Genomic DNA, 22,985 nt, shown 5'->3' with positions numbered 1-22,985 from the left:
GTTAGCCACGCATTTCATTGCCATACTTGGTTTGCTTTTACTCTCATATTCACGTCTCACTGATCTAGAACTGTGCATTCAGGTGGATAATATCCTGCTCCTGAATGAATGAGGCAAGTATATATCGTAGGGGGCTAGAAACGGCTTATGGTGCACGAAGCCATGCTCTTGCTGCGACAAACACACTTTCAGACTGAGAACAGCCAGTCTAGGCTTTTCCCAATCTCGAATTATATTACCTGGTGCGGATAGCTCAAAATCATGACCCTTGTGGTGACCAAATCCTTGCCCATTACGTGAGAAGCACAGATGTGATGATTACAGTACTGTACATGTGAGGTCGGAAGTGATGTCCAAGTGATTAAGCCCAGTACGCATTTGAGAACATGGCCTGTTGCAAGCAGGGAAGCCAAAAGTGCACCCCCTGTACCGTACAGTTCTGTATGTGGGGACCCACTGTTCCTGCAATACGTTTCTGGTATCCCTTGACAGGACGGACAAGGGCAAGAGGATCCACTTCTTGCTGTGACGAGTGCGGGCCGACAGTGGCAGCCCGTATCGGATCCATGACCGAGTACCAAACCGTACTCGGTTGACCAGGAGGCTTTCCCGACTCAGGCCAGGCAAGAACAAGTCCAAACAAGAACAAGTTCAGGAAGAAGTCCAACCACCAACTGCATAAGAAAAATATGGGGCAAGGACGAGACGGCCCACAATAAACGGATATATAAGCCCGTCTCTCTTCTCGTCGAGTACAATTTCTTTTCTTCCTTCTTCATCACCTTCGGGTGTTCCATCTGCAAGTTCTTCGAGCTTACAGATGACCCCCACCTGTCAGTGTCTCGACACTACACGTGAAGTTCCTTGCAAGTGCCTCGAGCCTACAAGCGAAGCCATCTGCCACAAGCGCCCAGAGCCTACAGATACCCCCACCTGTCAGTGTCTCGACACTACACGTGAAGTTCCTTGCAAGTGCCTCGAGCCTACAAGCGAAGCCATCTGCCACAAGCGCCCAGAGCCTACAGATACCCCCACCTGTCAGTGTCTCGACACTACACGTGAAGTTCCTTGCAAGTGCCTCGAGCCTACAAGCGAAGCCATCTGCCACAAGCGCCCAGAGCCTACAGATACCCCCACCTGTCAGTGTCTCGACACTACACGTGAAGTTCCTTGCAAGTGCCTCGAGCCTACAAGCGAAGCCATCTGCCACAAGCGCCCAGAGCCTACAGATACCCCCACCTGTCAGTGTCTCGACACTACACGTGAAGTTCCTTGCAAGTGCCTCGAGCCTACAAGCGAAGCCATCTGCCACAAGCGCCCAGAGCCTACAGATACCCCCACCTGTCAGTGTTTCGACACTGCACGTGAAGTTCCTCGCCAGCATCTTCGGATCTGGCGGGTGAAGCCATCTGCCACAAGCGCCTAGAGCCTACAGATAACCCCACCTATCAGTGTTTCGACACTGCACGTGAAGTTCCTCGCCAGCATCTTCGGATTTGGTGGGTGAAAGCCTTCTGCTGTCGCTTCGCGATGACGGTTTGTGCCGTTTGCAAGCCCTCCCATAGGCTTGCAGATGAACCCCACGTGGAAGTCTTGGAGACTACACGTGATGTTCCTCGCCAGCATCTTCGGGTCCTCCGAGTGAAGCCTTCTGTTGTCGCTTCGCGATGGCAGCTTGTGCCGTCTGCAGGTTCTTGGAGCCTACGGATGACCCCACGTGGAAGTCCTCGAGACTACACGTGACGTTCCTTGCCAGCATCTTCGGGTCCTGCGAGCGAAGCCGTCCGCGACTTTGACTAGTCCGGATGTGTCATCTGGCAGGTTCTCTCGAGCCTGTCAGATGGTCCCCACCTGGAAAAGTGCTTCGAGCCTAGCAGGTGAAGTTCCTTGCGGGTGCCCTTCGTGGTAACTAGCAAGTGAGAGCCGTTTGGTGAAGTGCTTTAGGGCCGACAAGCGATGCCGTCTGAAAGTGCCTCGGAGCCTGCAGACGATGCCATCTGGAAGTGCCCCGAGAGCCTACAGGTGATGGGATGAACTCCGCTGTGGCAGGTCAGCGTTACCACCCGCTTCCCCCGGACATAATCGCTGGGATGAACTTCGCTGTGGCAGGTCAGCGTTACGAACCGCTTCCCCCGGACATAATTGCTGGGATGAACTCCGCTGTGGCAGGTCAGCGTTACGAACCGCTTCCCCCGGACATAATTGCTGGGATGAACTCCGCTGTGGCAGGTCAGCGTTACGAACCGCTTCCCCCGGACATAATCGCTGGGATGAACTCCGCTGTGGCAGGTCAGCGTTACGAACCGCTTCCCCCGGACATAATCGCTGGGATGAGGTCGGCGAAGACGGATTCTGCAACCTGTACGTGGTGCCGGCTACGAACCTGCTCCAAACGGAGCAGAGCCGATGCAGAGACGCAATTCCTGGATCTTGGTCCCTGGCCTACATAGAATATCTACATAGTGCATACAATTGAAATGTCCATAATCTGCCTTTCGCAAGCTCCATGTGTTTTTGTTCAACCTCATTCTGTAGAAATCAAATGGGTGCCGCATGTGGTTGGCCAGATCGATAGCCGTAGCATTTGTGCTCCTTCAGTAATGCGAGCAATTAGATGTCGTTGTGACTATATGCGCCCGCGTCCGCTTCGTTGGTTTCGTACTTTTCGTTCGTTCGACAGGAGATGGCTTCTGGGGGTTGGGTGACATCGTTTCGGAGGGCCATTGAGGGCCAGCTTTGGATTCAACAATGGCAAGCAGTAGTCAGCATTGAGCCCAATCAATGGCGGATCGGATCTGGAAACCGGTATTTCAGAATCTGCTTTTGTTCATGACAGCTGCCAAGCACGTCCAGTTTTCGACAGCATCGAGAGGGAGAAGGCATTGTTTAGACCGTTGCTGCTGTGTAGTGGTGAAAAGTGGCCATGCGATTGCGCGCATTTGACGCGACCGACAAGTCGCTAACACCGTCCCTAATTTGGTGGTGCTGAAAATGGCGACAGGCTCCAAGCGGCTCAAAATGACATGGGTTCGATAACCGGGGACAGATTAAAGAGCGGACCGATGGCCAGGCCCACAACCGTTTTTGGCCAGCAAGCACAACTAACACGTACAGTAGTATTGCTATGCAGTTCTGGAATAGTCAATTCTGGCAAATGGAAGTTGGGACCAGATAGTATTACGCTGGCGGGATCAGAAGTGATCAGTGTGGATTCATACCCCAAATGAGAACCTATTGTGGATGGCCACTTTCGAGCTAGTCCATTTCCATTTTTGACACCGCGACAATTTTGAATTTCGGTACTGTACACGACGAAATCGGCACTCTAGCTACTGTACAGTAAAGGGCGAAATGGGTGTCGCGGGTTTCGTTATTTAAGATAATTAATTAGGTCCGATTTTGGATCTTGCATAATAATCCGGCCGACACTGGGTATCCATAAGTACAGGTACATAAAAACCAGTGCCCCTCTACACAAGAGCTTTTGTCAGATACTGGGTATGCATTCCGGTCATTATTACACATAATTTATAATCAGATTAACCCATTCCGGTAACCCCCTAAATCTGATAGCCTTAATGTCTAACCATTCTGAGCACGAGTTGCCTGGTTTCTTAGCGCATTGGATCTCTTATCGCCTGACGATAAATAAGCACCATACGATCTTGAAAATTTATTATCAAAGGGTAATTATTATCACAGTCTCGTATCTAATTACTGCGTTTCATTCCATACACACAAACTTTAATAGAACGGCATGGGTCGCAAATAACGATAGGATTTGTTTACATTTTATAAAGGACGTCGATTATAAAGCAATAGGCTATAACGTAGTTTCTTACGCGGTTACTAACAACTAGATCAAGCTATGCACTCTGCCTGGCTAAAGAATAAGAAAGCAAAAAGCATGCTAACTAGACTAGCTACGAGCTATGTATAAGAGGCTGCAAGTATTCGTTATTTAGGATCATTTCCGCCTTACGGGGATGCGAGAGGTCATTTTCGAGAACGTCTCGGCGTGTGGTCTTCCGAGCTTGTTGTGGGGATACCGTATCTGCACTCGTTATTAAACAAATTTACAAAAACCAAACGTGGTAACAAAAGCTTACCATGGATCCTCTGATGCAGTTCGAGTAAGGCATTGTGCAGTGATTGAACATCTCTATGCTGAGGCCCTAGCAGCGCCTCAAGATTGTCGTGGGCGCGTTGATAGTATGTCCTCGCCTCCACCAGCTTGCCCTGATCCCATAACAAGGCTCCGAAACCCCACGTCGCATTGATTGCTGGTCGATATCTCGCGATATGTTGAGGTCCGACGGCTTTCTCGTACCCTCGAAGCGCCCGCAAGTACATCTCCTCCGCCTCTTCCATCTTGCCTTGGGCTTTGTAAAGGAGACCTAGGTTGTTGACCGTGTCGAGTGTCGACGTGTGACCCGGTCCCCACGCATTCTCCTTCCCTCGAAGCGCCCGCAAGTACATACCCTCCGCCTCTTGCATCTTGCCTTGGTCGGAGTAAAGGAGACCTAGGTTGTTGACCGTGTCTAGTGTCGACGTGTGATCCGGTCCCCACGCATTCTCCTTCCCTCGAAGCGCCCGCAAGTACATCTCCTCCGCCTCTTGCATCTTGCCTTGGGCTTTGTAAAGGTTCCCTAGGTTGTTGACCGTGTCTAGTGTCGACGTGTGATCCGGTCCCCACACATTCTCGTACCCTCGAAGCGCCCGCAAGTACATCTCCTCCGCCTCTTGCATCTTGCCTTGGTCGGCGTAAAGGAGACCTAGGTTGTTGACCGTGTTTAGTGTCGACGTGTGATCCGGTCCCCACGCATTCTCCTCCCCTCGAAGCGCCCGCAAGTACATCTCCTCCGCCTCTTGCATCTTGCCTTGGGCTTTGTAAAGGTTCCCTAGGTTGTTGACCGTGTCTAGTGTCGACGTGTGATCCGGTCCCCACACATTCTCGTACCCTCGAAGCGCCCGCAAGTACATCTCCTCCGCCTCTTGCATCTTGCCTTGGTCGGCGTAAAGGAGACCTAGGTTGTTCTCATCTTGTTGTCACTTACCTTCATCAGAACAAGAGGGAAGGTTGGGTTACAGACGGGATAGGTTACGGACATGATACGGACAAATTGTAAGGATACTCTGCATTAAAGGTTTTCGAACTAAGCTATCTTTATCAACGGATGGCGGAGGCAAACCCCTTCCCCACAGCATTCCTTGCGCTCGGAGGCCACTTTGTTGAGGCAGCACTAGGCAACTTTGGACGTTGATCCGGCGGGAGCTGGGATGGCGTCGCAGCATCAACAACAATATGGCTCATCGTCCTGGTACTGGCAGTGCCGAATAAGTTCTCTCGCTGAAGAGGTGTCAATTGGAAGCTTCTGAAGCTGCTAGTCGTACTCACCTCAAGGCTACTACTTTGCTGGGCATGCGGGACAGTTCACGAGCCCCGGGTCAGTGTGGAGCATATCAATCGGTATGCCGTTACGAGACTTCCACAAGAACCAAGTTGACCGATTTCGAAGCACTTGTTGATGCCGTTCATGAAACTGTCGCAACGAGAGAAGACTGGGATCGTGTAGCGGACTGCGCGCGGAGGAGCCAGCGTCACCCTTATCGGTATACATAAGTGAGAACTGTTCTTTTGAGTTTAAACTCGTTCTTTATGGATGTATAAAGTGCAGTATCGAGTTGTTAAGTATAGTAGTGAAACGGCATTGATTATCAAAACTCAACAATTTGGCAGCTCGGGTTGTACATTCATCGAATGTCATTGCCAAAATGCCGGTCTCACCTTTTCTCTTATCCAAACTTTCCCAAATCATACGACTTCCACAATGGTTTGTAGTTTATGCACCATCGCTGACGTCGGCGCTAGTAACCTTAAAAAGTAAGCGTACACGGACTTAGTGGTTGCAATAAGACTGATTTTGCTGCCGCGCTTCATACCGTACTCGAGAGCAGCATCCATGCATGCACAGCACATTGAGCGAAACTACCCATTTGGAATTGACAGCCAGGCGCCAATCACTCTTCAGTACTTACGTTCTCTTCAGTCTTAGAAGATCCCACCAATTTTACTCTTATTCTTTTGCCTTCTTTAAAAAGGGGCTAATTTTGGAAAGGCAGTGTTAGCACTAATCACTGCAAGATCAAGAGGCTTGACGTCACTCTCTCGTTTATGACAGTCACCATGTTGACGGCTCATGATACCATGATTCCCGAATGACTTGGTTTGCTTCACTCAGTTGACATCTAAGAACGATTCCTGGACGATTCCTCCCCAATCCACCGAGTTGCACTTAGAAAGATACTTCCCAGGCTCAAATGCCGTCTCTCATGCCCTTCCGCACCGCACTGCGCACGCCAGCTACAGCGCACATTTTACCTATGCGCGGTACCCAGAGTTTCCAAACTTCGCAAACAACATGCATGGCCTATAAAGACGATCAGAACCGGGAATCACTTAAACCAAAAGCGCACGACAACACAATATCTGGAACAGACGACGAAGCAGCCGCCAACGAGGATGCGGCCTTCAACCCAGAGAAGACATCACCGGAGACTGCGAAGGACACCATGGGCAAAGGTGGTGGTGTTGGTAATCCGCTAGAGTTTAGCCCAGCCAATAAGGAAATGGCTTGGGGAGGTCAGGGCCATGCGGATGGTAAGCCTCAGGCCGGCGACAACAGTAAAAGCAGCGGTGGCAGCAGCACCTCGAAGAGTAAAGAACGTTAAGAGACCTAGTGTTGAGTGTTAGTATTTAAAAGAGGACGCTTTTGTTCAAGAGTAAAGCAGAGGACTGTTCGCGACGTCATTCCGTCTGTTTTGCATTGTAAAACATTCCATTAAGAGATGGGATATGATACCTGCCCAACAGGACATCCTTTCGTCCGACCTGTTCTATACAACATCATTACGACCACATCATGTCGGAGAAATGGTGGTCATGGCTACTTCATGAGCGCGCGCATACACGTGATGTATTGATTTGCATATTCTGCCCGCAAGGATCAGAGGTGCCTTCCCATATATATATATATATGTATATCTGTAGTAGTGATTTACAGCAGTCTTCCGGATGAGATATTGGGTGCGGTTGGACCATATTGCCAAAGATCCTCGTTCCAATAGGCGTCACCGTACGCTATATTCCAACCAACTACTCCACAGGAGGTGGTGAGTCGCGTCGATACAAATGCACCCCACGACAAAAGTTGTTAATGACAAGATTGGATCACGCTCAAGACTCGTTTCCATCGTTTATCTATGACATATGCTTTAACTTAACACGTGGAAAATCTGAAGGCAACTATCTTCGCACCGTGATCTTTCGCAGCATTTTCTTCGACACATAGGACATCTTAAATTCTCGTCTATCTGGCTGATTCCAAACAATCATTGCACAATATGTGGCCTAGTCTTGCGTAGGAGACTTGTGTCCGGAAGTACCGTTGAGGGAACTCACCACAACATCGAGGTCTTGCTGATTTCTCGAGTGGACCAAAGCAGATCTTGTAGGGTTCATCCAGACCGTAGACTGACAAAATTTGCTACCGCCCAAATCTATAATGAACGCCTGTGATGCAGGGTGTACCACCGGGAAGAGAGGCGCATCGCGAGCATACCAACTGGGAGAGGATCAGTCAAGGCATGAATATGGGCAAGATCAACTTACGCAATCAAACCTCTGATACATATGGAGATCCGCGTTCGTGAGTTCTGTCCGACAAGCGCCACAATGCCCCTCATATAGAGTCGTATCCTTGGGTTGAAGGACTTATTCAATCTCATCGAAGGTGCTTTCCAGCACATCCAAGACCGCCAGCCTCAAGTGTTCCACCACTTCCGTCGGCTGTTCTCTACCAAAGCCTCCAAGGACACTCTTCCATTAACACATCACACTGCTGTACAGTACCAGCATACTCATTAGACCACCGGATGTTACTGTACTGTACGGCACTGCACCATTTCGTCTAAGGACCAAAAAGGATGCAGCACAGTACCCCATGCAAAGCCACGGCCAAATATGTACCACCCAGCGAGCATGAAATGGAACAATGGCGGGGTGGGTAGCAGAGAACAGTTTTTGGTACAAACGACTCTTGTATTGGCCGAAGCTGCGTCGCTGTTGATGTTCGAGCGGTCTACGATCCATTTACGTACAGTGCCTAGATCGGACTGTGATCATCGTAGAGTTCTACATGACGGTAGGAGTCTAAAACTGAGAGTACATGACACCTGCCATCTTTTGTTCCAGAATCGGACCGGCAGGTCCAGATGCAACTCTAGCCAAAACACGAAAGACCATAGCTCGGCCACATGAATCATATGAATCACATGACTCGATCCACCCAGACCCATCTATATAAGCTTGTCCTCGCCCAGATTGTCTTGAACTTCTCTTTCCTTTCTTCTTCACACTCGTGTCCATCTGGCAGTTAACCATGCCCTACCAGATGTAAAACTCTCTTCGCTGTGGCAGGTCAGCGTTACCAACCGCTTCCCCCGGACATAATTGCTGGGATGAACTTCGCTGTGGCAGGCCAGCGTTACCAACCGCTTCCCCCGGACATAATTGCTGGGATGAACTTCGCTGTGGCAGGCCAGCGTTACCAACCGCTTCCCCCGGACATAATTGCTGGGATGAACTTCGCTGTGGCAGGTCAGCGTTACCAACCGCTTCCCCCGGACATAATTGCTGGGATGAACTTCGCTGTGGCAGGTCAGCGTTACCAACCGCTTCCCCCGGACATAATTGCTGGGATGAACTCCGCTGTGGCAGGTCAGCGTTACCACCCGCTTCCCCCGGACATAATTGCTGGGATGAACTCCGCTGTGGCAGGCCAGCGTTACCACCCGCTTCCCCCGGACATAATTGCTGGGATGAACTTCGCTGTGGCAGGCCAGCGTTACCAACCGCTTCCCCCGGACATAATTGCTGGGATGAACTTCGCTGTGGCAGGTCAGCGTTACCACCCGCTTCCCCCGGACATAATTGCTGGGATGAGGTCGGCGAAGACGGATTCTGCAACCTGTACGTGGTGCCGGCTACGAACCTGCTCCAAACGGAGTAGAGCCGATGCAGAGACGCAATTCCTGGATCTTGGTCCATGGCCTACATAGAATATCTACATATTGCATACAATTGAAATGTCCATAATCTGCCTTTCGCAAGCTCCACGTGTTTTTGTTCAACCTCAGTCTGTAGAACTCAGATGGGTGCCGCATGTGGCTGGCCAGATCAATAGCCGTAACATTTGTGCTCCTTCAGTAATGCGAGCAATTAGATGTCGTTGTGACTATATGCGCCTGCGTCCGCTTCGTTGGTTTCGTACTTTTCGTTCGTTCGACAGGAGATGGCTTCTGGGAGTTGGGTGACATCGTTTCGGAGGGCCATTAAGGGCCAGCTTTGGATTCAACAATGGCAAGCAGTAGTCAGTATTGAGCCCAATCAATGGCGGATCGGATCTGGTAACCGGTATTTCAGATTCTGTTGCGTTCATGACAGCTTCCAAACATGTCCAGTTTTCGACAGCATCGAAAGGGAGAAGGCATTGTTCAGACCGTTGCTGCTGTGTAGTGGTGAAAAGTGGTCATGCGATTGCGCGCATTTGACGCGACCGACAAGTCGCTAACACCATTCCCCAATTTGGTGGTGCTGAAAATGGACAGGCTCCAAGCGGCTCAAAATGACATGGGTTCGATAACCGGGGACAGATTAAAGAGCGGACCGATGGCCAGGCCCACAAAACGTTTTTGGCCAGCAAGCACAACCTACCAAAACGTAGTTTGCTATGCAGTTTCTGGAAAGTCAATTCTGGCACATGGAAGTTGGGACCGGATAGAATTGCGCTGGTGGGTTCAGAAGTGGTCAGTGGATTCATACCCCAAATGGGAACCTATCGTGGATGGCCACTTTCGAGCTAGTCCATTTCCATTTTGAACACCGCGACACGTTTGAACTTCGGTACTGTACAGACAAGGTCAAAACCGGCTTCCTCCTTTTGTCTCTCTCTCTTTTCTTCTCTAAGCACAGACGATCCATTTCTAGCTCTGACCTGTACGTATACCCTCAGCACTCTTTTGGACCGTATCAATTCTGATCCAAGAGCGTGAGCTCTAGCCAGGCTCTTTCGCACTTATTGATACTGTAGTACCAGTTCTCGCTACAAGACGAAATTAGATCCTTTTCCATTACTATCAAAGTCCTTTTGATGGGTCTATTAACAGCCAAAGAGAATTAGTGAACAAGGAATAAATATTGGGGTCGAAGCCGCGCTTCACACGATGACAAACTTCGTAACAGCCTTTCAGCCACCCGTCATGCACCACGTGCTTTGGCTGTCTTCGTCTCTGTTTCCACCCTCGCAGTTGTTCAGGTCATGGCGGACGCTTTCTGTTCGCCCACTTCCTCAGGACAGTGTACATTGTCTATCATCGGAACATATAGTTCCGCTGCTGAAAGTACGATCTCCTCCACTTCCCTTACTTCACTCTTCTTTGCCTCACTATGTGGAGTTGCACTAAATCAGCGCTCAGCTACCTATCCTCATTCCTTCTGGAAGAACGCCGAGGTCCATGATAGTAGCTGCAAGGTCATCGGCCAGATGGTGAAGAATGCACCTGTCTTCGAATATCTCAGCTCCCTCGGTCCCTTTTCCATCGACAGCACCCTTCCCTGGACTACGGATATTACACATCTTAGTGAAAGTGGAGATTACAACGCCATAGGCATGAAATACGGCGGGTATAATTTTACTGGCTCCTTCGACTGCCAGCTGATCCAAGATGTGCTGATACCCAACCCAAATAACCAGGATAATGTGTGCAAACACGTCTTCCCATGCGACTAGGATATTTATAATTACAGTAAGCCGAAGGGAAAGAATGGCAGACAGTTTCCTGTCACATGAGGAGGACCTTAAATTGAATACAAAGTAGTCGCTTACCGATATGCGCGTAGGCACTTATACGTGAATATTGTAGTACTTGAGGTACGATGTCACGTATAAGGTGTAAGAGCCTGGAAGGCAAGAGTGGCTACCAGTCTTCCACTATCGAATCATGTTCCTTATTCCTTATGTGATGGAGGAATAAAAAAGTAATATAGGGCCTTTGGACAGAATAGTTCGTTAAACCAAGGCCCTCACTGGCTGGGATTTTTTTGTAGATCATATTAGGAGCATGACTGGTGCAGGAACCACAGAGGTTGCAGTACTTGCTGGAAGCTGGCATAGCTAGTCGTATTGACAATATCTTACTCCCTTCTTAGCACTATTGAATTGTTGAAGGCGCTAAATAAACTCCGTGGCTAGTATATGTACGTCAGTACAAGCACTCCGCTATCTTTTGCTGATCATGCAAGGTTTCTATGGCTTGACTCGATCAGGTAACTCTTTCGTTGGTCCCTGTGTTGCCAAGAAATTGCATCTTCTCCTGCACAACGACGCTGCATGCTAGGTGATTTCGACACGCTGCAACGTCGTAGACTCACTCCCTACTCTTATTACTTGGTCAAAACAAAACTACAGGTACTCACTTTGAAGAATCCTGAGCTGAATATCCTTGTCTAGGCTGATGCAAAGTGTTCTTTAAGTTTAGATTGTATCAGCCAGTGGCAGTCTCTTCCTCCGTCTCCAAGATCATTCATAAACCAACAAATCCTTCTACAAATTCAATACCCGTTGTTGCTCAGGTCGTCTTCGATATCGGTATTTGGCAGGGAATCAAATGAATATGCTTCGAAGTCGAAAAAGAGCTCTGAATCTGATCATTGCTCCAATGGCAAATAGGGTTCGCAGCCCCTTCTCATGATAAATACCTGGCTGCATAAAATCGAGTGACGCACCACATCTTCGGCTTCAAATTGTCGAGAAAAGATGGAATGTATTCCATCTTCCACTCATAGGAGATCGGGAGTATGGTATTTGGTTCGATCGGTTCGATTGATTTCCCTGACCTCCCTGGCCTCCCAATCTACGGGCATCAAATTCGTTGCTTTGTTAAGTCTCAATATGAAGAAGTGTGTTATGGGATGAACCCCTAGCGATAGACTCAGGGGCCAAGGCCCCATCGTAGGACCCACAGAACCTACTAGACGCGCTAGAGGTTAGGAAGGAAGAAGTATATAAGAAAGAGTACACAAGAATGCAGAAGCTAAGAAAGACTTCTCTCCTCAGAGAAGTCTTCTTGTTCATAGAGATAATAGACGTCAGAGTGTAGCATTCGGTCTAGACCCATTACATTAGACTTCTCTCAATATGACACAACCATCGTACGAAGACTTCTTGGCTCAGTTTCAAGAATTGAACACGATAGTACATGCACTTCGAGAAGAAAACCAGTCATTACGAGAAGCGATGCTCTTGCGACAAACACCAACCATCGCAGACCCCCAAACTCCACAGCAGTCAAGTACGGTACCACAACGACCCCGCGCCCGACTACCAGACCCTACCCCCTTCTCTGGAGAAGATCCTGCGCTATACCCACAATTCGAAGCCAAATTGGCGGCAAAGATCGAAGTGGACAAAGACGCTATTGGTAACAACTATCAGCTTATGTGGTATGCTTTTAGCAGGCTGGAAGGGAAAGCAGCCGCTCGAGTTTTGCCATGGATACAGGCGAAACAAGAGACAGATCCGAACAGCCTGACTTGGGATACGTTTAAAAGCTTCCTTCGAACGACTTTTTCGGACCCTGAGCGCCGTACGAAGGCTATCAGTCGGCTCAACACTATCAAACAACGAGGAAAGGGTTTGACAGAGTTCCTTGGAGAATTTGACCAATTACTACTCGAAGCGGGAGGACTCACGTGGGACGACGAAGTGAAAAAAGGATATCTCAATTCGTCTCTAAATGTGGAAATTCTGAAAGGGTTGGTCGGTACGCAAGAGGCTGCGTCGTACGAGGATTATTGCCGACAATTACAGAAGATTGACGAGCAAATCAAGAAGGTCAAGCGAGCGGATTGGAAGAATACCAAACGAGAGAACAGAAAAGAAACATCTGAAGCAGAAATAATGGAATGGGAACCAACCCAAGCAGCCTTTGGCAGTCCGAGAGGCTACGAAAACCATCGAAAATTGGGACTCTGCTTTCGTTGCGGAGGGAAGGGCCACAAAGCGATGAACTGTGACGCTAAGGTCATTACGAAGAACAGTCTGCCCCAGAACGAACAACGTGTAATACGAGGAGAGTCGGGAAAAGAGAGCCCCTAAGTCGAAGTCGTGGCTTAGGGAAGAACAAGAGCGAAACTCATACCGTACGAGACCAAGAGGAAAGACCAGATAAGAATATGGACGCAGTCCCTTTCTTAATAGAGTGTCTAGTTAATAAGACCGCATTCGCGCACACACTCGTCGATTCGGGTTGCCTTTCCTACGGTATTATTAATGAGCGTTTCGTACGACAGAATTCACTCGAACGCATACCGATACCGCCTCGACCGGTCGATGGACTTATTGGATCGGGGTATTTCCGCGAAATCACTTGTATAAACCTAGATATTGACGAACACCATGAGAAGCAAGTACGCCTCTATATCGCGCCTAGTACATTGGGGTACGATATGATTCTTGGCAAGGCTTGGCTAAGCAAACAGAAGGTGGAACTTCGCTTGGGAGAAGAAGTGATGTGCATTCGCTCAACAGGAACACGAGTACAGAGTCTAGGAAAAAGACGACCCGCCTCTTCATACGACTATGCAGCAATAGGAGCCATCGGGTTCGGACATTGGATGAAAAAGGCTCGATCCCCTGGAAACAAGATACAGGTTTTCTCGGCAAGCATGGCAGATATCGAGAAGGCTCTCCGTAAAAAGCCGAAAACGAATCCCAAAGAAAAGCTCCCACTACAATACCGCGAATTCCTCCCTTTGTTTAAAGATCCAGAAGGCAGTCCATTACCCCCACTTCGAGGAAAAGGGATCGATCATAGTATCGAACTCGTGCGAGAAGGGGAGAAAGAACCAGCAATCCCGTGGGGGCCGCTGTATAAAATGTCACGGGAGGAGCTGTTGGTGCTACGGAAGACCTTAACCGAATTACTGGATAAAGGGTTCATCCGAGTCAGCCACTCGCCAGCGGCAGCGCCTGTGCTTTTCGTACGAAAACCGGGAGGAGGGCTACGGTTTTGTGTCGACTACCGAGCCTTGAATAAGATCACTAAAAAGGATCGTTACCCCCTTCCGCTTATTCATGAGACTTTGGCACAGATCTCGAAAGCAAAATGGTATACGAAGCTAGACGTCTCTGCTGCGTTCCATAAGATACGAATTGCCGAAGGCGACGAATGGAAAACGGCCTTCCGTACGCGATACGGCCTATTCGAATGGCTTGTTACCCCCTTCGGCCTGGCAAACGCACCAAGCACGTTCCAGAAGTATATTAACTGGGCCTTACGGGAGTTCCTCGACGAGTTCTGTTCGGCATATATCGACGACGTTCTCATTTATACCGACGGAAGCCTGGAACAACACCGTACGCACGTTATGAAGGTACTTCAATGTCTGGCAAATGCTGGTTTGCAACTAGACATAGACAAATGCGAGTTCGAAGTCACAAGAACGAAGTATTTAGGCTTCATTCTGGACGTAAAAGGCGGTATCCAGATGGACCCTGAGAAGATCCGAGCAATTCAAGAATGGGAAAGACCTACTTCCGTACGAGGCGTGCGAAGCTTTTTAGGATTTGCCAATTATTATCGGAAATTTATTAAGGATTTCTCTCGAATAGTGACACCACTTGTACGGCTGACAAAAGACGGCGTGCCATTCCACTGGGGACCAGATTCGCAACAAGCGTTTGACTACCTTAAGGACCTGTTCACGCAGGAGCCGGTGTTATTGCAGTTCGACCCCGATCGCACGACAATACTTGAGACAGACTCTTCGGGGTATTGTATCGGAGGAGTCTTATCACAATACGACGAAAAGGGGCTTCTTCGCCCTTGCGCCTACTACTCGAAGAAGATGTCGCCTACAGAGTGCAACTACGAGATTTACGATAAAGAAATGCTAGCAGTTATTCGTTGCTTGGAAGAATGGGATGCCGAATTACGATCCGTACGAGAGTTTACAGTTATCACAGACCATAAGAACCTGGAGTATTTCATGTCTCCTCGGAAGCTAAGCGAAAGACATGTTCGATGGGCGCTAATCCTTAGCCGATACAACTTTCGAATCGAATATAGAGCTGGCCATCAAAATGACAGGGCAGATGCCTTATCTAGACGAGAACAGGATATGCCACGAGACTCGAGCGACGACAGAATTCAATACCGGGAGTTCCAATTATTAACCCCAGAGATGCTCGGTCGGATGCAGCATCCAATCAAAGTAGCAGCTATCTCCTTTTCTACCCCCGACCTCCAGGCATTATGGGAAGAAGGCGTTCGGCAGGACGACACGTATCGTACGATTGTGCAAAGCCTAAAGGACGGCGCCCGAAAGTTTCCGCCGTCGCTACAGCTTAAGGTATCAATATCCGAGTGCTCCTTGAACAAAGATGGCGAACCCCTCTTCCGTGACCGGCGTTGGGTGCCAGAACATGAACCGCTCCGTACGAAGCTCGTTTCGGAAGCCCACGACAACTTACTTGCTGGCCACCCGGGCCGCCATCAGACATATACGACACTCGCTAGGGAATTCTTTTGGCCAGGAATGGGCCCTTTTGTACGAAGATACATTAAGAATTGCGACGTTTGTGGCAGATCGAAGCCTTGGAGAGACCAGAAACAAGGACTTCTTAAGCCGCTACCAGTACCAGATAGGATTTGGAAAGAAGTATCGGTGGACTTTGTTGTTGATCTGCCAGACAGCTTTGGATGTCGAAACATAATGGTTATAACCGACAGACTAAGTAAAGGCGTAATAATTGAGCCTATGGCGGATATTACAGCAGAATCGATGGCATGGGCCTTTGTACGACGGGTTATTAGCCAACATGGATTGCCTTCTGCCATCACCTCAGACCGAGGAAGGCAGTTCGTAGGTTTTCTCTGGAAACGTATATGCCAACTGCTGGGGATTGAACAACGGCTTTCTTCGGCCTACCACCCGGAGACGGACGGAGCTACAGAACGGATGAACAGCAACGTTGAGGTATTTCTACGATCATATGCTGCCGAATATCAAAAACGATGGGCTGCACTATGCCCGATTGCCGAGTACGCATTGAATGCCCGCACGTCGACCACCACTGGCCTTAGCCCGTTCTTTCTGACACACGGTTACCATGCGTCCCCGTTTGAGTCTAAAGAACATATAAGTGATCGTGCAATATCCTCTCAGCACAGCCCAATTCGACGCGGAGAAGCGATTGTGGAAGCAATTACAAAAGCATCAGCATGGGCGCAAGCCGCCATGGCCGAGACGCAACAGGAGCAGGAGGCATACGCTAACAGACACCGCACGGCAGCGCCCCAATACAAGGCAGGAGATTCAGTATGGCTCACGTTAAAGAATTCTGCTATAAACGATCGAGGGAAGTTAGACTGGAGAAACGGGAAGTTCAAAGTCAAAGACGTTATCGGGTCACACGCCGTACGACTTAATACCCCAATAGGGGCCGAGCCAGTCTTTCACGTAAGCCGCGTACGACCTGCTTCAGGAGACCCCTTGCCCAGCCAGCCACAGGATGACCATCAACCGCCTCCAGTAAGGATAGACGGACAAGACGAGTACTATGACGTTGAAAAGATACTGGCTATGGAAAAGAGGAGACGAGGACGAGGTTGGCAGACCTTTTACAAGGTAAAATGGGAAGGATACGCTCAACCAACGTGGGAACCCGCTTCAGCCCTCGAAGGCACCATCGCCTTAGAACAATGGAAGCAGCTACGCCACCGGGCTCAAGAAGGGGGGGAGTAATGTTATGGGATGAACCCCTAGCGATAGACTCAGGGGCCAAGGCCCCATCGTAGGACCCACAGAACCTACTAGACGCGCTAGAGGTTAGGAAGGAAGAAGTATATAAGAAAGAGTACACAAGAATGCAGAAGCTAAGAAAGACTTCTCTCCTCAGAGAAGTCTTCTTGTTCATAGAGATAATAGACGTCAGAGTGTAGCATTCGGTCTAGACCCATTACAAAGTGGAAGCGATGGACTCTTTGGCAGGAGCTGACTACCGTGTGGAGAAGACTGTCCCGACGCTATAGTTCAAAATGACTTTGTTACGATCAGGCAGGCCTTAGCTCAAGCTGGTGAAAGACTGCAGATCTGAGGCTCGGGGGTCTTTCTTTAGACGCCTCTCCTGTTGGTCATCTCCTGGATGTGCTATTAATGGCGCCAGAGGTCGGTTCTGGATCTAGGCCTCATGACAAGATCCAGCTCGTTGGAAAGAACGGTCGTATACTCTGTCTCTGCACGCTATGTTTTGATAGTCCCTCCATAACGTTGTGTTGTTCTTGCGAATAACGTTTATAACATTTTGAACGTTGCGAAATTCAGGTGTTTCAGAACAATATAGTCGTGTTACACCCATCGAGCTCTCAATTTCGAAGAACCCCCCTTTTTGACTCATCTTGGCATCTGTTCAGGCGATGTTAACACACGCGTTTCCCTAGACAAATACCATTCTGCGAGTTTCACGATCTATACCTTCTTTGTCTTCTTGAATAATACACAAGGAGTCAATCCAGAGGCAGTCAATTCCAAGAGCTTGAGTCACTTGCACGGCATGTTGTATAGTCTTGGAAAATGCATTCGGGTCGATTTAAAGCTCAAATTCGGTGGGTGTCGAGAGAGATCGGTAGATGCCTGTAGATGTACGTATGGTAATATCGCTACCTCGTCGGTGATGACCTCATCGCCGCATTTCTGCAAGTCAATCATATACACCCGAGCTAAATGATATTATGCCCATCTTTTTCAATCTGGAGATTTCTTCCTTGAATGCCGAACTTGCTTGACCTGGCGGCTAAAATTGATGGCCCTCAATGATTTCTCAGCCTTTCTTCGCTTCAGCCTTGCTAATCGGCGGCGCCTTTGCGACTCATTGTCATCGAAATCTGAGTCATACGTAGCCTCATTCTGTAAATCATGTTTGTCAAGCCCACCTAAGGAGGTGCCGATTGGAATGTACACTCCAATCGGTTCCGGTGAATATATTGGTTGCAATCTCTGCGTCACTGAACTTGTGTAGCTAGGGGAAATTTGCGGAAGCATCGAAGAATCCCTCTGTTTCGTCTTCTTGGTGGTCGTGGATGTCCATTTCGTTGTAAAGGACTCGATAATGAGATTTGATTGTACTGCCTGGTAATGTGGCATAACGGAGTCTGTGTCACAGTGATCGCCGTCGCTTATTTGTAGTTCATTTAATATCGTTGACCAGTCAAAATTGATCGTTCCATCATCTGTTTCTTCGAGGGTACACCATTGTGGATTGTGTCCTTCGGAGTTGTCTAGTTCAATAGTAGTCAGTAGCTGATATCTTGTTATGATGGCGACTCCGGCCAGGCCGAAGTACTACTTAGGCTTCAAAGGAGGAATCTAATTTTACCCACCTGTTAATGTCTGGTTGTATTGTGTAGCCACTGGTGGTACTTGGACTGGATTGGTCTGCAAGATGGACCAACCAATGATTAGTGAGTGAAACAAACTGATTTTTCAGGTGATATCATACCAAATTAAGGGCATATTGACGGTGGTAGCAGTCGACCACATTCTGAGAGTCTTCTCCAAGCATAGCTATGAAAGATCCCAGGCAGGGCAGTAGATGGGCGGTAGAGGTTCGTTCTTGCGCAATCAGCGAGAGACAGTGTTTATATACCCTTGCTAGAGCCAGGTAAGGCCCCACCAATTTATATTCACTCAGAAGAGATAGATGATGCCTAACCCCTGCCGCCAATTTATGGACTATCTTAGTTGGAGGATCGACCGGCGTTGTGTCATGGAGAAAATTTGGCAGTACAGATGACCCCCACCTGAAAATGCTAGGAGCCTACAGGTGATGTTCTTAGCTGACTGTAAACAACATATGGGCATTGAGATATACCGAGCCTGCTTGGCTAACTAGTAGTAGTGCAATCTACAGCGCTTCCTACCGGATCTGCAGGACAACTTAGAGAAAACCAGAGGGAATGAGAGCTGAGAAAGGTACTTGCAGAGGTGCAAAGGTTGAACATCGTCAAGGGGCTACTTTTTCCCTTGTACTCCGCCCGACGACTGTTACGACAATGCGAGTGTCACTTCGGAATTTGATCAAACGAGCTTGTACGACAATTGGAAGGCTCTGCTTGACTTTGATTGCCGTGAGCATGTCTCGATCATTGTGGCATAATCAAGGATTCGGATCAACCCAGTCCAATCGCAAAGATACCTACAAAGGAAAGTCTGCTGTAGATAACTACAGTAGACATATATGACAGACCATCCCCCATCTGAGCAGCTAGATAACATGCATCCCAATAGATCACATCTTCACCCACTGATTGATTAGTCACCACTGCAACACCTCTCACATGATTAGTCGTCGAGGATATGCCAGGTCTCCAAATCAAAACCAGTTGATGAGCCATAATAAATTTCGCATGAGTCTTGAGTCCATCACGCTACACTTCGTCGCCGGATCTCCATTGGTACGAAACCTAGCAATCGACAAAACTCGTCTTTACTAATGTCCACGCCCACATGTTTCTCACCGTCGAACCTATGGAATGCTTTGGCAAGGCGATCGAGACCTTCTTGCGAAAAGCACATAGCTTCTTTGCCAGGTTCTACGCTGAAAATAACTCTTGTGCGATGCCTTTCCAACAGAATAAGGATTCCGAATAGGCTGTTCGCTAAGGGCGTAAGAAGTTCATCCATATATTCAACTTCTTCTAGAAACTCCAATTGATCTTTGAGGACATGGCCACAAGAGTCCAGCATAACGGAATCGAGATGTAAGATTCTTTCTTGCGGTAGTGTATCGACGATATATGCAATGACTTGGCGCAACTGGCTCTCTGGCAAATCATGAGTGCTAAAAATAGAACTGCCCGATCCCTGCTCAGAGGAATGATAACGCTGAGGTATCGGGGTGATGACTTGGATTCTTTGATTGAGAGCGAAAGATAGGTCTGGGGGCGAAGCCATGGCTATGACGACATGGATGGTAGTCGTCCCTAGCTTCAGGAATTTCTTCGTCTGAGCACTAGTCCTATAGAACGCGATCGGTTCGAGTGATTGTAGGTTTTCTTGTGAAGATCTTGCTTTAAACAGGTATGGAGGTAGGTATTAAATATCGGAGTGTAAAGAGGGTTGTGCAAATATCGAAAAAAAAATTTAGGTGGGAGGGACAGAGGTATGCAATTTTAAACTATTTATGAAAAACACACGGCCTACTAGTTCGGCATCGTTATTGTTCCGAATCTCTCAGCTTGTGATGCACATTGGCATACAAGAATCTCCGGCAGCCTAAAGATTACTGTACATAGCACGAATCTGAGCAGTGAATCTGGCACCTGTGGCTATTTGAGGCGAAATTTCTAAGCAGTGGAGGACACATAAAGAGTCCCAGACCCCCAGCAAATACACAAACAATAGAACTCCGTCAAGTGATGCGCCAGCACGCTTCGAGACACCAAGAGAAGTCACCACAGACGGCACTTCTCACAAGCTCTCTGGATTCTGCTCTTCCGGGTATAAAGGTATAACTTTTCTTGTTCGGAATATTGTTGCATTGTTGTCTTTCCAGCAGTCATAAGCAGGAAGTAGTTGTTTGCATCGTAATCTTGGAAGATGAACGGCAAAGAGATTTCTGACAGCTCAGAATAAACATGTAATATTAGGAAACCTTCAAGCAATAGGATAAACAGTCGTCGTCCGGCCCACACTTACTAAAAGACATTGTGGTAAATATATACTGTACCTGCTATTTTGAAAAGGAGCCGCAACACGGACGTTGCCAATTGCCATATGAGACTCAGGAACGACTCTAGTGGTAAGAGAACGCTATTTGTAACAAGGTCAAGACCGCGCTCGTAATCTGTCTCGGAGCCATTCCTGCATCCATGATCAAGTGCACGACTCAGTAGCCCAAATGCCTTTATTGACCTCTATGATTCGTATTTCTTGCGCCTTTTTGTGTTTCCAGTACAAATGACAAGCATGGCTCGGGGTTAAATCAGGGTCAGCTCCGGTCAATTCTGACACTTGCAAGCTGGGGCCAGACCCTATTGTGCTGGGCGCGGTCAGACCAGTGCGGCTTCAGACCCCAAATTAGGACCTGTCGTCGGCAGCCACTTTTGAGTTAGCCCATTTCACATTTTGGACGGATTGGAACAGAAGAGGGGAGCACCAGTCGATTGATCATGTCTAGAACATAGATTTCACATACACTTCTGCAAGCCAAATGGGGCCTACCTTAGGTGGCAGGAAAAAGAGCGACGCGAGAAGGAAAAGCTCATGCGCCAAAACCAGCCAACGACACTAGATGAATACCTACCGAAACTGCGAAAACTACCTCTACAAGAACTTCAAGCTTGCCGATAAGTCTATATTTTCGACAGGATCTGCAAGAGTCGATGGCAAATTCTACCCAAAATGGCGTCGTCCTTGGACCCTGTTTGCAGACCTACTACGCCAACAACAGTTTGATGTGACCAAAGGGCCTGTGGAAGCGAGCGACTCTTTAACTAAGAGAGTAGTACCCGAGACATAGGAGGATATATCTCCTACAAGCTGGAGGGCAACGAAAATGCGGTCACCTACTTCGAAAAAGTCGCAGTCGAGGATCCCACCTATGCCATTCTCTAACATCTGGGAAGCCAAGAAGCAATACGTACGAAATATGGATTCAGCGACCTGCGATTCTGCGACAACAACCGCGAGATGGCGCGAGCAAGCGGTGGAACCGAACTACCGAATGAGGAGGATCTGGATAACGAAGGGCCGGAGCAGTGGCCGAGGACCGGGCCGAAGCACGGATTGCCATGGCGCTCACCCAAGTCTTTGACTACATGGTCAACTACAGGGTTGCGTATGGCTATGTTGCAACAGGCGAGTCCCTGCTGCTATTTCACGTCGACTGAGCCGATCCACAAACGCTCCTTTGCCATCCGTGTGTGCCAAGTAAAGATGTTGGGCGACACATCGCTCGGAGATTGGGCCGAAAAGACGATATATACAGCAGTGGCCCAACTGAGCAGCTTTTGCTTGTCTCCAATCCGATGCGCTTCAAGGAGCTTTCTTCGAAGCAACTCTGGAGAGCGCGGAGGCGGCCTTGAAGAAGTGGGCAGAACCATACGAAGACGCCGCGCGTTTCTTCTCGGCAGAGGACACGGAGTCGTCGCTGGCGGTGTCGTCGTCGCCGCTGCGACGAGCAGATGAAGATTTTACTCCAAGGCAGCCCCGACTGCTCTGGCAGTCTCCTTGCAGTCGAAGTCATTATGTGGGACCCCGGCGTTGCCTCACCGGGACGACAAGAGCGAGGAAGATGGAGGGCCAGAAGGTGGCTTGCCTCCGTCGTGGACGAGGCCGGTGGGCAAGCGGAAGGGCGGTCCGTCGTACAGCAGCTCCGAAAAAGATGTCGAGACGCGCCATTCAGCGGCTTCCAGGAAATACTGCTCGCAGGCATGCCTGTTAGGCCTCAAGAAGGGCGGGGACCTTGATGACGGCTGCCCCAATGTGCTCTCACATCATATCGCTAGCGGAGACGGCCTGCGGCACCCTGTCGCTGCCGACCAGTTCACTCGCCTGGTCAGTGAGCAGCTGCGCGAGAACCCGTACAAAGATTGCTATGCATTAGACGGGAGGGGTAAGAAGGGAGCGATTGGCGTGCTATTCGAACTAGAACTTACACCATACGGCTACACATTCGTCGGCACGGGGACGTTGGCAAATGGTCCCAAGCGTCTGCAACACGAGTGGCGCGTCTACACGCGCTTGGATACGCTCCAGGGCTGCGTAGTGCCTGTGCATCTGGGCCTGGTGCACCTGGATAAAGGCTACGTCCTACCGGCGGAACGAGGGCGGTTCACATGATGCTCATGTCATGGGGCGGCGA

At 49.0% G+C, this 22,985-nt stretch overlaps 8 protein-coding genes across 8 annotated transcripts; 4 read left to right on the top strand and 4 right to left on the bottom strand.

Annotated features, from left to right (window-relative positions):
• The first annotated feature begins 1,895 nt into the window (after positions 1-1,895).
• On the top strand, positions 1,896-2,616 carry BKA67DRAFT_321799 (uncharacterized protein). The gene has a single exon (XM_046096189.1). The coding sequence runs from the start codon at positions 2,031-2,033 to the stop codon at positions 2,448-2,450; it is 420 nt and encodes a 139-aa protein (XP_045957734.1). The 5' UTR covers positions 1,896-2,030; the 3' UTR covers positions 2,451-2,616.
• A 1,091-nt stretch (positions 2,617-3,707) lies between these two features.
• BKA67DRAFT_679028 (uncharacterized protein) lies at positions 3,708-5,037 on the bottom strand. The gene has a single exon (XM_046108864.1). It carries the CDS (start codon positions 4,999-5,001, stop codon positions 3,997-3,999), a length of 1,005 nt encoding a protein of 334 aa, XP_045957733.1. The 5' UTR covers positions 5,002-5,037; the 3' UTR covers positions 3,708-3,996.
• Positions 5,038-6,009: 972 nt separating this feature from the next.
• BKA67DRAFT_569713 (uncharacterized protein) lies at positions 6,010-6,945 on the top strand. The gene has a single exon (XM_046103121.1). The coding sequence runs from the start codon at positions 6,322-6,324 to the stop codon at positions 6,730-6,732; it is 411 nt and encodes a 136-aa protein (XP_045957732.1). The 5' UTR covers positions 6,010-6,321; the 3' UTR covers positions 6,733-6,945.
• A 1,438-nt stretch (positions 6,946-8,383) lies between these two features.
• On the bottom strand, positions 8,384-9,351 carry BKA67DRAFT_321558 (uncharacterized protein). The gene has a single exon (XM_046096188.1). The coding sequence runs from the start codon at positions 9,107-9,109 to the stop codon at positions 8,447-8,449; it is 663 nt and encodes a 220-aa protein (XP_045957731.1). The 5' UTR covers positions 9,110-9,351; the 3' UTR covers positions 8,384-8,446.
• A 769-nt stretch (positions 9,352-10,120) lies between these two features.
• BKA67DRAFT_647337 (uncharacterized protein) lies at positions 10,121-11,258 on the top strand. Its single transcript, XM_046105951.1, has 2 exons — positions 10,121-10,461; positions 10,537-11,258. Exons 1-2 carry the CDS (start codon positions 10,380-10,382, stop codon positions 10,848-10,850), a joined length of 396 nt encoding a protein of 131 aa, XP_045957730.1. The 5' UTR covers positions 10,121-10,379; the 3' UTR covers positions 10,851-11,258.
• Positions 11,259-17,866: 6,608 nt separating this feature from the next.
• BKA67DRAFT_537128 (uncharacterized protein) lies at positions 17,867-18,683 on the bottom strand (the record flags this gene model as incomplete). The annotated part of the gene is made up of 3 exons (XM_046100266.1): positions 17,867-18,399; positions 18,502-18,556; positions 18,621-18,683. 3 exons carry the CDS (start codon positions 18,681-18,683, stop codon positions 17,867-17,869), a joined length of 651 nt encoding a protein of 216 aa, XP_045957729.1.
• Positions 18,684-19,543: 860 nt separating this feature from the next.
• Positions 19,544-20,074, bottom strand: BKA67DRAFT_537127 (uncharacterized protein; the record flags this gene model as incomplete). The annotated part of the gene is made up of 1 exon (XM_046100265.1): positions 19,544-20,074. The coding sequence occupies one exon, from the start codon at positions 20,072-20,074 to the stop codon at positions 19,544-19,546; it is 531 nt and encodes a 176-aa protein (XP_045957728.1).
• Positions 20,075-21,811: 1,737 nt separating this feature from the next.
• On the top strand, positions 21,812-22,963 carry BKA67DRAFT_537126 (uncharacterized protein; the record flags this gene model as incomplete). Its single annotated transcript, XM_046100264.1, has 2 exons — positions 21,812-22,210; positions 22,325-22,963. 2 exons carry the CDS (start codon positions 21,812-21,814, stop codon positions 22,961-22,963), a joined length of 1,038 nt encoding a protein of 345 aa, XP_045957727.1.
• Positions 22,964-22,985: the final 22 nt, after the last annotated feature.

The sequence above is a fragment of the Truncatella angustata genome (genome assembly GCF_020726525.1).
Source record: "Truncatella angustata strain MPI-SDFR-AT-0073 chromosome Unknown BKA67scaffold_5, whole genome shotgun sequence".
NCBI classification, from domain to species: domain Eukaryota; kingdom Fungi; phylum Ascomycota; class Sordariomycetes; order Amphisphaeriales; family Sporocadaceae; genus Truncatella; species Truncatella angustata.
The sequence above is the reverse complement of the archived record's forward strand: the minus strand, read 5'-3'. Positions and strand labels throughout refer to the sequence as shown.